At 38.7% G+C, this 13,999-nt stretch overlaps 1 protein-coding gene across 3 annotated transcripts; it reads left to right on the forward strand.

Moving 5' to 3' along the window:
- The first annotated feature begins 467 nt into the window (after window positions 1-467).
- gpr17 (G protein-coupled receptor 17) lies at window positions 468-11,343 on the forward strand. 3 transcript variants are annotated; one of them, XM_039691424.2, is made up of 2 exons: window positions 468-679; window positions 7,463-11,343. In XM_039691424.2, the coding sequence occupies exon 2, from the start codon at window positions 7,471-7,473 to the stop codon at window positions 8,488-8,490; it is 1,020 nt and encodes a 339-aa protein (XP_039547358.2). In that variant the 5' UTR covers window positions 468-679; window positions 7,463-7,470; the 3' UTR covers window positions 8,491-11,343. The 3 variants fall into 3 exon arrangements, with proteins under 3 accessions (XP_039547358.2, XP_039547359.2, XP_039547360.2); XM_039691425.2 differs by lacking the exon at window positions 468-679 and adding an exon at window positions 3,736-4,032; XM_039691426.2 differs by lacking the exon at window positions 468-679 and adding an exon at window positions 6,119-6,195.
- The last annotated feature ends 2,656 nt before the right edge of the window (window positions 11,344-13,999 follow it).

Genomic DNA, 13,999 nt, shown 5'->3' on the forward strand with positions numbered 1-13,999 from the left:
GGGACCCGAGAAACAAGGAGCTCAGTCTGTTATTCTCTGTCCCACTCGCCCTTGTGTTTTCTGCTCAAATTTCGTCCCTCTCATTCTCTGAGTTCCAAGGGGCCTCGCCTGTCTGGCTTTCCACAGTCTGCAATAGATAATCTCTAGTCTTTATTCATAAACTGTCCCGTTAAATGCTCACTTCATCTTCTGTTTATTGATATGGTTGAAGGAGGGGGGTTTCTGACCTATAGGCACGCTAGTCCCCGTTGCCATGGTACCCCACCGGCTCCACATTGCGACCAAGGCATGCCATTATTCTCCCCCTGTCGAAATGTGCCGCTTCTTCTGACTCGGGTTATTGTGGAGCGCACAAGTGGCCCTCAGAAGAAAATAGCATTGCAAAGAAAGGCTGAGGTCAAGGGTCACATTAGAGCCTTCCCATCGCGAACTGCGTTTTTGTGATCAAATTTGTTGGCTACACAAAAAGAGCCACAGTAAATCGTATCTCAAATCCAGCTCAGCCTAGGAGAGTAGAGTCTCAACTCCATTGAACTCCACTGCCTCTGAACAGAAGCTGCTAGTTTGCTTTCGCTTTTCAGGCAGCTGTAAGAAAGTCCAGAAGTCTCTCTCTCACTCTCTCTCTCCTCAACTCAACTCCTTCACTACTGCATGGGCTGTTGAGGGATCAACATCTCTGGTGAGTCTGTCATACACTGTGTTGTTTTATAGATTTCAAACTTTCTCTCATGTCTCATGTTGTCTCATGTATTTTTGATATAATTTAAAAAAAAAGACTGTATTGTTTTCTACACTGAAAAAAATCATTTGTTGCATTAACTCAATTTTTTAGTTTCAATGAGGCAACTTACTTTAGTTAACTTAAGTTAAGCAATAATTAATTTCAGTGTAGCTTATGCATGCCATTTAAACAATTTATTTTATGCACTGTTAATGTTTTTATTACTATTTTTATATAATTTCTATATTGCATTTTCCCAGTTTAAGTGCATGTCATGAATTTTTTTTTTTATTAATATTTTTAATTTATAGAATCACTATTGCATTTCCCTTGTTCCCAGGATCTAAATGTGCATGTTCATAGTAGACTTACTCAAGGCAATGTTATGAGTTACTGGTCTCTGGAAGGTCATTTTAGCACTGCATGATAAAGTAAAAAACTACTTGGCCAAGATTAATCAGTCAAAAATCACTTCAGGGGATCAAATATAAAAAATTGAATTGGACATGCATTTGCTTTCATGTGGTCATATTTCATTAGGCTGTGTGTAATGTAAAAAAAAAAAAAAAAAAAAATTATATATTGAGTTTCCCTTTGAGTTCCTGTAAGCATGTTGGTCCCCACAGCTTTAGTTAATCTGCAGTGCGCCTCACGCCTGTAATTACTTCTGCTTCTTTTGTGGATATGGGATAGGAGCATTAGTGTCACATTGCAACCCCAGCTTGACCCTTACTTATTTCTTTAACACAAAAGTGATTTTGTATTGTTGGCAGGCTGTGGAGGAGGTTCCTAGTTCTACAAAGCTTTTGGTAGCATGTTTTCCAAGACAACCACAAAGCATTTGGACTAGTGCTACTGGGCTATAGTTTTATTTCATTAGAAATTCTCATATTTTATCTGAGGAAATGTGTTTTTCCTGGACCACACTGTGTAGTTTCATACCACACACCAGAAAACCACCAGAGCCATCTATTAACTATCTGGATTTCTCTATCGCAATCACGCCTTTTTGACTCCAGTTCAGGACAGCTTTTTGTTTTTTAGTTCTCTACTTTTATCTGTTTGAATTACCGGAGGGTTGGGCATGTTTTGGGACTTGAGAATTTACTCCCCTCAGTTACAAATCAGCATTTCCCTTTAGCAGGATCTTGAGACAATCCTTTGTACACACCCACTTTTGGGTTTGTCCATACTGTTCTGAAAATATTGACAGAGTTCCTCTATTATTACAACTCCAGTGAGAGGTTATTGTGAAATGTGTTGGTAGCAGATTTTAGCCACAAAGACAGGCTGTTTGCTCTTAATACTGGGAAAAGCTACATTTTAATATCTTCAGTACTCTGAAGGGTGTGGAATGACAATATGTGTGGAATTACAGTATGATCTTTCTTTTTTGTTTCAGTACTCATTAATTTAATGTCTTCCACATGTCCACTCTGTGTTTTACCGGTATATTATTTTTAAATTCAAACCACTGATCTTGGATGTGGGAAGTCGTGGCCTAATGGTTAGAGAGTCAGACTGGTAATCCGAAGGTTGCATGTTTGATTCTAAATACCGGCAGGAAAGTGGTCTGCGGTGCCCTAACCCCCAATCGCTCCCCGGGTGGCGCAGCAAAAAAGGCTGCCCACTGCTCTGGATGTGTGTAGCAATCTTAATGAGTCTAAAGCTACACCCGACTTTGTCGCCTCAGGTTGCCAGTGGCTACGCTGGAGGGCATTCCCACTACTGGTTGGGAATGTTAGACAACAAATACGTTTTATTGCCACTACAAAGAAATATTTTGGAAGGAAAAGTCTAAATATTTATGGAATCAGTAAATAAAATGCATGATGTTAAAGATGAACGAGAAAAAGTGAGTGCTCTTTGTCATCACGGCTATTTAACTGCAGCAAACGGTAAATACCGGTCTATCTGGATTCCCGAAACCATTCAGACACGGAGTCAGTAAGGTGAACACCACTGTTGGACACGAAGATATATCATAAATTATAGGACAGATTCTGACTGCTAAAATGAGCTCGTTCAACTTGCCTCGGTCAGACTCAGCATTGAAGAGTGACGTGCTCCACTGACTTCACTCCTATTGGTTGTCGCTGTCAAAAATCGCTCTTCATTTGCATAAAGCTACAAATTTCGCAACTTTGTCGCATTGTCAGACACACCCCATCCAGCATGAAGTCGCCCGCTCACCATTGAAAATTAATGGTATCGTGTCGCTTGGACTGATCATGTCCAAACGAGCGAGTCAGAGACGGTTGCATTCATTCAGTTTAAAATCTGCTGCTTCATTGGAAACAGTCTGTAAGTTTGTTCAGTCAGTCTTAGAATGTTTCAGCAAGTCGTTTCGTTGAATGGGTTAAAGGCAGAGGACAAATTCTGAGTATGGGTTACCTTACATGGCCTTTTACATGACACTTTCACTTTTTTGCATTTGGACTGAGTCAAAGAAATAAATAGGCCTACCCTTATTATCATTTCCTCTTTTTTCTGTTTTTTTTATTATTATATTTTTTTTGTATGGAAGACCACATTTCACTAAGTAGTATAGCAGATTTGTTTCTCAGAACATTTTTGTGTTCAAGAATTTCATTAAAAAGGCTTTTTTTCCACCATTTTGATATGTTACATTGTGATATCATCATTCCATGTAATATAGTTGTGACCTTGCCCTATTGAATTTTAATTCAGAAATTAAAAACATCATTGAAGATGTGTACAATCATTGTATGCATGGAATAATTCTTTTAAGCAGTTCCTGTCAAAAAATGAGCATCATGTCATTCATCCTTCAACATAAGTTATTGAAACATCAACCTTATTATGCAATATTCATACTCTCTAAGAGTTAAAAAAAAATCCATATTGTCAACTATAGCTCAAATAGTAACTATACTTTGAATCTTTTTTTAAAAAGGTCTTCATCTCATCCCTGCAGATGCTTCATTTGGCCTGATAACTAATAGAGCAACTGTTTGAGTTTAGGATAAGCCGCCCTGGGCACCCGCCAATGATTTGACAAACAAGAATGCCATGAGGACAGCTGGGTCAGACTGTAAGCAGATAGCTGGAAGTGACTCTGGGGTCTCATGACAAAGGTGTGGCCACCAGATGCACTACAACACCTTCATGCAGTGTGTGTGGAGGTGCACTGCCTTGCAGGGATATCTGCTCAGACTCCTGAGACATGACAAATATATCTATGAGGTGCTGCCAAACAGCCAGACAGCTGTAACACTCCCTCCCTCACTACTCGAATTAGTGGCGGATCAATGTTTACTGCCGTTTGCTGGAAGAAAAAGTGTTTCTTGGTGCGTCAGTGCTATGTCCTTTGCTCCATTTTTGTAAACATGTTTTGATAACAGGGGAGTTTGGAAACATATTCCCAAAGCCAGATGTAAACTTGCTCTTTTCTTTTCTCAGATTTTAATTTCTTTGAGAAAATTCTTATTTTTGTATCTTTTATTTTTTAGCAAAAAATGAAATGCACCATACATGATGTGGGATGGAAGTGTTTGCCAAACATGTATATTTTTGTTGATCTCTCAGTTTTTGATGGGTTTTTTTTTTTTTTTTGTTGAAATTTGTTCCCTATATGGAAATTAGGCAGTTAGTCAAGGGCAGCAGCTCTATAAGAGGCACCATCTCAGCTGCTCAGATAAAAATTCATAATAATTCTAATAATAAAGTTTCATTTTTTTATTTAGAAATATTGAGAAATGTTATTTTATACGCTGGTGCAGTTTATACAATTTTGGAATGTGCCACTAGAGCACAAGACATTATTTATTCAATTAGATTTATTGAAGGTTTATTTATTTTATATTTTATATTGAACTATCTAGTAATATTATTTGATACTGTTCAAGATGCTTTTGAATTGAGCTTCACCAAGACTGCATGTGTTTGATTAAGAATGCAGTAAAATTTTGAATTATTACAATTAAAAATAACTGTTTTCTATTTTTATGTTTCAATTGTAGCATATTCAGCTGAATTTTCAGCATCACTCCAGTCTTCAGTGTCACACGATCCTTCAGAAATCATTCTTATATGCTGATTTGATGCTTAAGAATGCATTTAAGCATTGATTAATTCTGAAAACAGTTGTCCTGCTTAATATTTTGTGGAAACCGTCAGTTTTCTGTATTTTTTGATTTCTGAACAGTTTAAAAGAACATGGAAACAAAATGGTTTGAGTCAGTGTAGAAGTCTTTATTGTCACAATTAAATGCATCTTGGCTGAATAAAAATGTTTGTTTCGTGTATGAATTCATAGTGGCCACAAACTTTGGACCATAGTGTGTATATATATATACTGTATGTACTCAGCAAAACAATGCCCTTTTTTCTGAATACTGTTCTTCAAAGACAATTTAATAGAAATCCAAATAAGCATTACCTACATATTTGTATGGGAAGTTTTTAAACAATGTGTTTTATGCTTGTTCAGTGAGCTGTGAACAATTATTGTACAGGTCCTTCTCAAAAAATTTGCATATTGTGATAGTTCATTTTTTTTCCATATGTAATGATATAAATGAAACGAGGCCCAGGATGCTTCGATAGCAGCCTTAAAGGGTTAGTTCACCCAAAAATGAAAATTCTGTCAGTATTTACTCACCCTCATGTTGTTCCAACCCCGTAAGACCTTCGTTCATCTTCGGAACACAAATTAAGATATTTAAGATATTAAGATCGCTCCTGCATATAGGCTTCTTGAGGGACTGGCTCTTGCTGTCCTCGAAAAGTCATTAAAGACATCGTTAAAATAGTCCAAGTGACTACAGGGGCTCAATCTTAAGTTTATCAAACGACGAGAACACTTTTGTGCGCAAAAAAAACAACAAAAATAACGACTTTATTTCAACTATTCGTTTATTTCTCCCTCTGCGCGAGTCAGGTTACTAGTTTAATAGCGTAAGCTTCTGTTGTTGTACGTCACACGCATCACACACACATGACCAGCGTCGGCCAATAGTGAGCCTACGTGTGACGTAGCTCTACGCAATCACACTACGTTAACTGACTTACAGGCTCATGGAGAAGGAAGTGAATAGTTGAAATAAAGTCGTTATTTTTGTTGTTTTTTTGCGCACAAAAGTGTTCTTGTCGTTTGATAAACTTAAGATTGAGCCCCTGTAGTCACTTGGACTATTTTAATGATGTCTTTAATGACTTTTCAGGGACAGCAAGAGCCAGTACCTCAAGAAGCCTATGGACTGTATGCAGGAGCGATCTTAATATCTTAAATATCTTAATTTGTGTTCCGAAGATGAACGAAGGTCTTACGGGGTTGAAACAACATGAGGGTGAGTAAATACTGACAGAATTTTCATTTTTGGGTGAACTAACCCTTTAAGCTGTGTGTTGGGTCTTGCATCTCTCAACTTTCTCTTCACAATATCCCGCAGATTCTCTATGGGGTTCCGGTCAGGAGAGTTGGAAGGCCAATTGAGCACAGTAATACCATGGTCAGTAAACCATTTACCAGTGGTTTTGCACTGTGAGCAGGTGCCAGGTCATGCTGAAAAGTGCCCCAAAATCTCCTGATAGCTAGCTGCATTGACCCTGCCCTTGATAAAACACAGTGGACCAACACCAGCACCCCAGACCATCACTGACTGTGGGTACTTGACACTGGACTTCATGCATTTTGGCATTTCCTTCTCCCCAGTCTTCCTCCAGACTCTGGCACCTTGATTTCCGAATGACATGCAACCACTGAGCAACAGTCCAGTGCTGCTTCTCTGTAGCCCAGGTCAGGTGCTTCTGCCGCTGTTTCTGGTTCAAAAGTGGCTTGACCTGGGGAATGCGGCACTTGTAGCCCATTTCCTGCACACGCCTGTGCACGGTGGCTCTACTTCAGACTCAGTCCATTGCTTCCGCAGGTCCCCCAAGGTCTGGAATTGGTCCTTCTCCACAATCTTCCTCAGGGTCCGGTCACCCCTTCTCGTTGTGAAGTGTTTTGTGCCACACTTTTTCCTACCCACAGTCTTCCCACTGAGGTGCCTTGATACAGCACTCTGTGAACAGCCTATTTGTTCAGAAATTACCCTCTTGCTTGAGGCTGTCAATGATGGCCTTCTGTACAGCAGTCAGGTCGACAGTCTTACCCATGATTGCGGTTTTGAGTAATGAAACAGGCTGGGAGTTTGTAAAAGCCTCAGGAATCTTTTGCAGGTGTTTAGAGTTAATTAGTTGATTCAGATGATTAGGTTAATAGCTCGTTTAGAGAACCTTTTCATGATATGCTAATTTTTTGAGATTTTGGGTTTTCATGAGCTGTTTGCCAAAATCATCAGTATTAAAACAATTAAAGACCTGAAATATTTCAGTTGGTGTGCAATGAATCTAAAAGATATGAAAGTTAAATTTTTATCATTACATTATGGAAAATAATGAACTTTATCACAATATGCTAATTTTTATAGACGGACCTGTACATGTACCTGTGGAGAAGTCCTTTAGACTAACGACAGTTGAAAGTGAGCTGACGTGTTTTTTTTTTTTGTTTTTTTTTCCATTAAAAGGATTTTTCAAGTTAAAACACAGAACGAACAACACTGGCTCGGACTACACTCACACAAGGGAAAAAATATAACTATGAAATTCAGTTTATTATTTATCTATATTCCTACATTCAAATATACAACGTACATGATTATTTTATACAAGTGAATTAAAACTAAAGAAAATTTATAAATAAAAAATATATATCTTTCTTTTCCTTTTTTGCAGTTACAAAGATGCAGTTCGCCCTTACAGAAGTCCCCACCTTGCTGCCCAATCGATCCATGGAGAGCTGTCCACCTGTGGATAATACAGTGGAGAATATGATCTTTGGATTCTACTACATCATCGTTTTCCTTCTTGCGCTGAACGGCAATAGCCTTGCCCTGTGGATCTTCGCCCGCCAGAGAGCCAACTCCTCTCCAGCCAATGTCTTCCTGCTCCATCTCGCTGTGGCTGACCTCTTTTACATCTTCGTTTTACCTCTCAGGGCCACTTATCATTTAACGGGGGGACATTGGCCGTTTGGTGAAATCCCCTGCCGTCTCGCAGGCTTCTTCTTTTACGTCAACATGTATGCCAGTTTGTACTTCCTGGCCTGTGTTGCAGGCGATCGATACCTTGCAGTGGTACACGCCGTACGCTCCCTCAAGGTCAGGCGCCCTCGCTACGCTCACATTGCCAGTTTTGTGCTTTGGGCTTTAGTGATAGTGTCTATGGCGCCCCTACTGGTCACCAAGCAGACCGCAGAAGTCAATGGCTCTACCGTATGCTTGCAGCTGTACAGAGAAAAGGCCTCACACCGTGCTCTCGTCTCCCTCGTCGTAGCCTTCATGCCGCCTTTCATTGCCACCCTTTCTTGCTACCTGCTGATCGTGAACAGTCTGCGAAAAGGTTCGAGGCTGGAGCCGGCATTGAAACTCCGAGCTCTACGCACCATCGGTCTGGTCATGCTCATCTACATAGTGTGCTTTCTGCCCTATCACTTAAGCCGTGCAACCTTTATCTTGGGTCATGGACACCCAGACCTATCCTGCCAAATCAAAAGAGCGCTAGCCCTTGCTAACCGTCTTACTTCCTCGCTAACCTGCCTGAACGGGGCTTTGGATCCACTGGTGTACCTGTTTGCTGCTGAGAAGTTCAGGGGGAGCGTTCGCAGGCTTTTCTGCAGAGACAAGTCAGGGGGGTCCGGCGCTACAAGTGGGGACCTGAAAGGGACACATGAGAGCTCTGTGAGTGCAAAGACTGAGTTCTGAGCGAGCCAAATTAATATTTGAAGTCTGAGCGAGCCAAATTAATATTTTTTTCATCGGTTTAAGTGATTCTGCCCACACTTCCTGTGTATGGTCAATTAAAGATCAGGAACTTGCAAACAGCCTTTTGCATCACCAAGCATGTGATTTGGACATGTTAAAGTGAAAGTAATTTGGGAGGGTACCAGTGACTGTTCTGTTTAAGTCAGTTGTCAGATCACAACTGTTGACATAAGATTCTATCAAGGTTTGAGAAGACATGTATAAGGCTGTGTACTGCCTTTTAAATATTAATGTTGTAATGACATGCTTTTAGTCGTTCTTTGTAAACTGTCAGCACTTCCTTAGTGCACACTCTTAAAGGAGTAGTTCACTTTAAAAAAAAAACTTGCTGATAATTTACTCACCCCCATGTCATCCAAGATGTCCATGTCTTTCTTTCTTCAGTCGAAAAGAAATTAAGGTTTTTGATGAAAACATTCCATGATTTTTCTCCATATAATGGACTTCACTGGGCACCAAACGGTTCGAGGTCCAAAAGACAGTTTCAGTGCAAAATGTTCAAAGGACTTTAAATGATTTCAGACAATGAATAAAGGTCTTATCAAGCAAAACGATCGCTCATTTAAAAAAAATAGGTAACACTTTATTTTACGACCCGCAAACAACTGGGTAAGTACACAGAAATTACGGTGTACGTTTCTGTAATTATAGTGTACTTCCATGTAAGTATAAGGGAACAATATGTTAAGTTTGGGGTAATAAAGGGGTAACAAGCAGATATACAACCTGCAAATAACTTCGTAAGTACACAGAAATTACGATGTATATACGTTTCTGTAATTATAGTGTACTTCCGTGTAGGTATAAGGGAACAATATATTAAGTTTGGGGTAATAAGGGGGTAACAAGCAGATATACAAGCAAATTATTTAATTAGTTAAAAAATAACAGGTACCTATTCTTTTAATATATTCCAGGCAAAAAATGTACGTCTGTTGTTAATAAAATGTATCACATTTCTGGCTAAATATGTTCTTGTGCAATGTTACAGGGTAATTTTGACATCTGTGGGTTGAAAATTAAACACACACACACATATATATATATATATATATATATGATAAAAATCAAATTTATTGGCTTTTCTTACTAGATTACTTAATGCTAAATCAAAATAATAATGTTCTGTTATGATTTTAATTTAAACTGTACATTGTGATAATTAGTACTTACCTTATCCCATTGAATTGCAATGACACTTTTAACGTCAGGGCAAATATACTCTGTAATTAAAACTTTTTTTGTTGTTGTTTTATTTTCTTGATTACAGTACCGTTCTCTGTAATTACAGTGCAAATAGTGTTGTTTCGTATTGCTACATAGTAAGTAGCGTTTGTTACCCCCTTGTTCTGTGTATTTACAGGGTAAGTGTAACCATTGCGGGCTGTAAATTAAAGTGGTGCTTGTTACCCCCTTGTTCTGCGTAGTTACAGGGTAAGTGTAACTCCTGCGGGCTGTAAATTAAAGTGGTGCTTGTTACCCCCTTTTTACCCCAAACTTACATATTGTTCCCTTATACCTACACGGAAGTACACTATATTTACAGAAACGTACATCGTAATTTCACTGTACTTACGAAGTTATTTGCAGGTTGTATATCTGCTTGTTACCCCTTTATTACCCCAAACTTAACATATTGTTCCCTTATACTTACACGGAAGTACACTATAATTACAGAAACGTACACCGTAATTTCTGTGTACTTACCCAGTTGTTTGCAGGTCGTAAAATAAAGTGTTACCAAAAAATAACAAAGTTTAAGTTTTATAAACACAAATGGTTGCCTTGCTCTGTTCGGAGATGAGCGTTCGTGACTCTCCTGTTCGAACTCGTTCATCAAAATGAACAAATCTTTTTTTGAGTCATGACTCTAAGGGTCCTAGAAAAGACGCTGATTCATCGTCTGGTCTCGTTTAAAGCCCTTTGAGCAGTTTGCATTGAAACTCTCATTTGGACCTTGGACCGTTTGGTTCCCATTGAAGTCCATTATATGGAGAAAATTCTGGAATGTTTTCATCAAAAACCTTAATTTCTTTTTGACTGAAGAAAGAAAGACGTGGACATCTTGGATGACATGGGGGTGAGTAAATTATCAGCAAAAGTTTTTTTAAAAGTGAACTACTCCTTCAATGAAATCAGTGTGAAGCTAATGAATTTCATATTTGGTACTCTAAAAAATGCTGGGTTGTTTTAACCCAATTTTGGGTAAAATATGGACAAACCCAGCCATTGGGTAAAAAATGTCATTTAAAAATGTAACCCAATGGCTGGGTTTGTCCATATTTTACCCAAAATTGGGTTAAAATAACCCAGCATCATTGTTTTAATGGTCCTCGGGTGTTTTTTTCTGGTTATAGCACTCTAAAGCTGTGGTCAGAATGTGTGTAGGGTAACAAACCAGTGAGGAGTCGAAATGAATACTACTATACATTCCTTGACGGCTATTTGTTATTTAGACTATTTAGATTCATCTGCACTTCACACTAGTCAATTAGTAACTTAATGTAGGCTACCTTTTCATGTGTAAGGTAAATAATTACAGTTTTTTTTGATGGCATGAAATACTGGTTTTGTTTTCACTTGTTAAAATGAAGTTGTTATATGGATCCGTATTTATATGACTTTTATTACTGCAACCAATTGCTATATACATTATTTTTTTTGTATTTTTGTGGTTATTATACTTATATCATTAATGTTTCTGTATTCCTCAAGCAAGATCCATCCATGAATCAATTTGTAAATGCATATAACTAAGTCAACTTAATAAATGTAAATAAATGTAACCTCAAACGGTTATTGATTCTTCTTTTTATGCATCAGATGCGTTTTGGTGGTTACAATTACAATACCCCTCCCCCCATTCACAACCCCACGATCACCAAAGAGACAAAGAACTTTGTCACATCTCATACATCTCTCATTAGTCTTTATAACACTTGACTTGTGAGTATCATCTCATGTGACAGCTGCTAATGACAATAAGCAGAATCTTGTGAAAACGTCCTTTATCTACAGTATATGCACCGGCGCACATGCTCTGTCCCACCACACAGTGGCCGTCACTGCTGAGCTCTTATTGACAATAGAACATAACCGCATTCTTTATAGCTGTGTGCATGTGAGAAAGACGCAAGATGGAAACCACCAGCCTGAAGTGACTGTGGCACTATTCAGGTTCTCTTTTCGCATCATGTGACTCAAACTGTGAGCAGTCAGCAGATTATTTTCTCTTTCTGTGTCTGACTCGCTTTCTGTCTTTGCTTCTCTTTCCTCATATTTGTGCAAGGTTTCCTGTCCATTAACGTAACAAGGCAGCTTTGCTGAGCGAGTGAGTGAGAGTGAGAAAGAGGACAGTAATGTGTATGCAGTGTATATTACTCAGGATTACTCATAATTTCCAGTACAAACCTCAAAACATAACATAAACAAAAACAGCAAACATTTCTTTAGAAAATTAATTTTCTTTCAAAAGAAGTAGAAAGTTTTATACTTGGCAGTATGATCACAAAACAAAGCAAAACACAAAACTAAATAAAACAAAAACAGTAATCATTTCACTTTACAGTAGAAAGTTTGATACCTGGAAGTATGAACACACACACACACACACACAAAAAAATAGGCTATGCAAAATTTGAGTTGTTACTCACTGATAATCTGTTTCCCCATGCAGTTCTCAAATCTCATTCAAGGCTATGTATATTCAAACATGGCAAGTCAATGATGTCATTTTATTCTCATGTATCTTGCATTTGCATGGGAAAGTGCAGTTTGAACATCTTGCCCAATGTCTCCTCTTTTTTTTCCAAAGTAAGGATTTGGAACAATATGGTGAAATAACAGAGTTTTCTTTTTGGAGGAACTGGTCATGAACTAGCTTTTTAAATTTTATTATATTGTTGTCTGAGGTGAACTTATGACGTTCGCTTGGTTTTTACATTCAAAAACATCAAAATGAATAAGTAATAAGCTATTATCTACCCTAGTTTTGAACCCAGCTCAGAAACGCTGGGTTTTTATGGGTGTCTCGCACTGAAGACTTGGAAGTAAACGCCCACTGCTGTGAGTGGATAAAAGTTTTGCATATTATAATGAGTTTCAACTCACCCGTCGATGCACTCGGGGGAAATTGTTTTGAAAACATCCAATGTTGTAAAATGGCAACTTCAATGATTCTCCCATACATGTTCGACCCAGAGTCCGTGTGTTGCATCATTCCTGTCAGATCCAATATAGACGGCACAGCACCGTTCTTTACACTTAATCGGTCTGCAAATCCAGTCTTGTTTACAAATCCTCAGTGAAATGAAGCGAACAGACGGTTTTACCTGAACGTCATGAAAAAATAACGTTTTTTACATTCCTATTGGAATCCAGAGGAAGTACATGCATCCACTGTCTTCTTCTACAACCAGGCACTGCGCAATATTTTGTATTGCTTGGTATCTCGATTTGTCATCACAAGGTAGGCATCTATGTTATTTAGCTATGTGTGTCACGCACGAATCGGTGGGCGGGGCTAAACCGGCCGTGTTGAGCCTGCGCTGATCTTCTTCTGCGGGGGAGGTGTTTTATCCTCTTTGTCGTCATAGATCCCCACTTTTAAAAACGAGTCGTTTGCTGGGGCTCATGTCAATAAAAGATTTTATTGGACTAACAAGGACGTTTTCAGTTCTGAAACTTACAGGATATTCTTATAATATGATAACCCAACGCATTCTCATCCTTTAACGTCATATAGAACGCTATATGACAAAACGGCGCTATAATACGCACATGGCACCCGTTATCGTTAATATAACACGTGCTGTGAGGGCTAAGTTTAGGTGTGGGGTAGGGTGTGCGTGTCATATTCACGCTAAAGGATTTATAACGTCTTGGGTTCGCGTGTTATATTAACGATAACGGGTGCCATGTGCGTAGTATAGCGCCGTTTTGTCATATGGCGTTCTATATGACGTTAAAGGATGAGAACGGGCTGGATAACCTCGTAGATGTCAAAAGCTCAAGGAAAATTTGATTTCTCAGTTCATCACCCCTTTAATAACAGAGTGATTGTACACGGTCAGAAAAAGATTGGCAAATATTGTGCCTTTAGGGGCACAGCAGCATTTTACAGGGGAAGTACCCTTCAGTAGCCTGAAGATGAGACAAGTGTGCTGCACAAGTCCATTCCCTTTCAGGACCAGTGGTTTGGTCAAAAAGATAAACTCACAATAAGAGCCTTTTACACTAATGTTTATCTACATTTCTCTACTTTGCATAATGGCCATTTAACACATGCATGGGTTGTTGTCCTCATAGTTTTGGTTAGCAGGGTTAATCATTGATATTATATGAAAGAACGCACTGTTGAGAACTCCTAAAATACCACACAAACCTTTTTCATCTCTTTTTCGGTAAAAAAAGAGCTGTTGGAGCCGTGTGAACATGTGAGCAAGCCTTC

Source organism: Pimephales promelas, chromosome 8 (assembly GCF_988280905.1).
Source record: "Pimephales promelas chromosome 8, fPimPro1.hap1.1, whole genome shotgun sequence".
Lineage (NCBI taxonomy): Eukaryota > Metazoa > Chordata > Actinopteri > Cypriniformes > Leuciscidae > Pimephales > Pimephales promelas.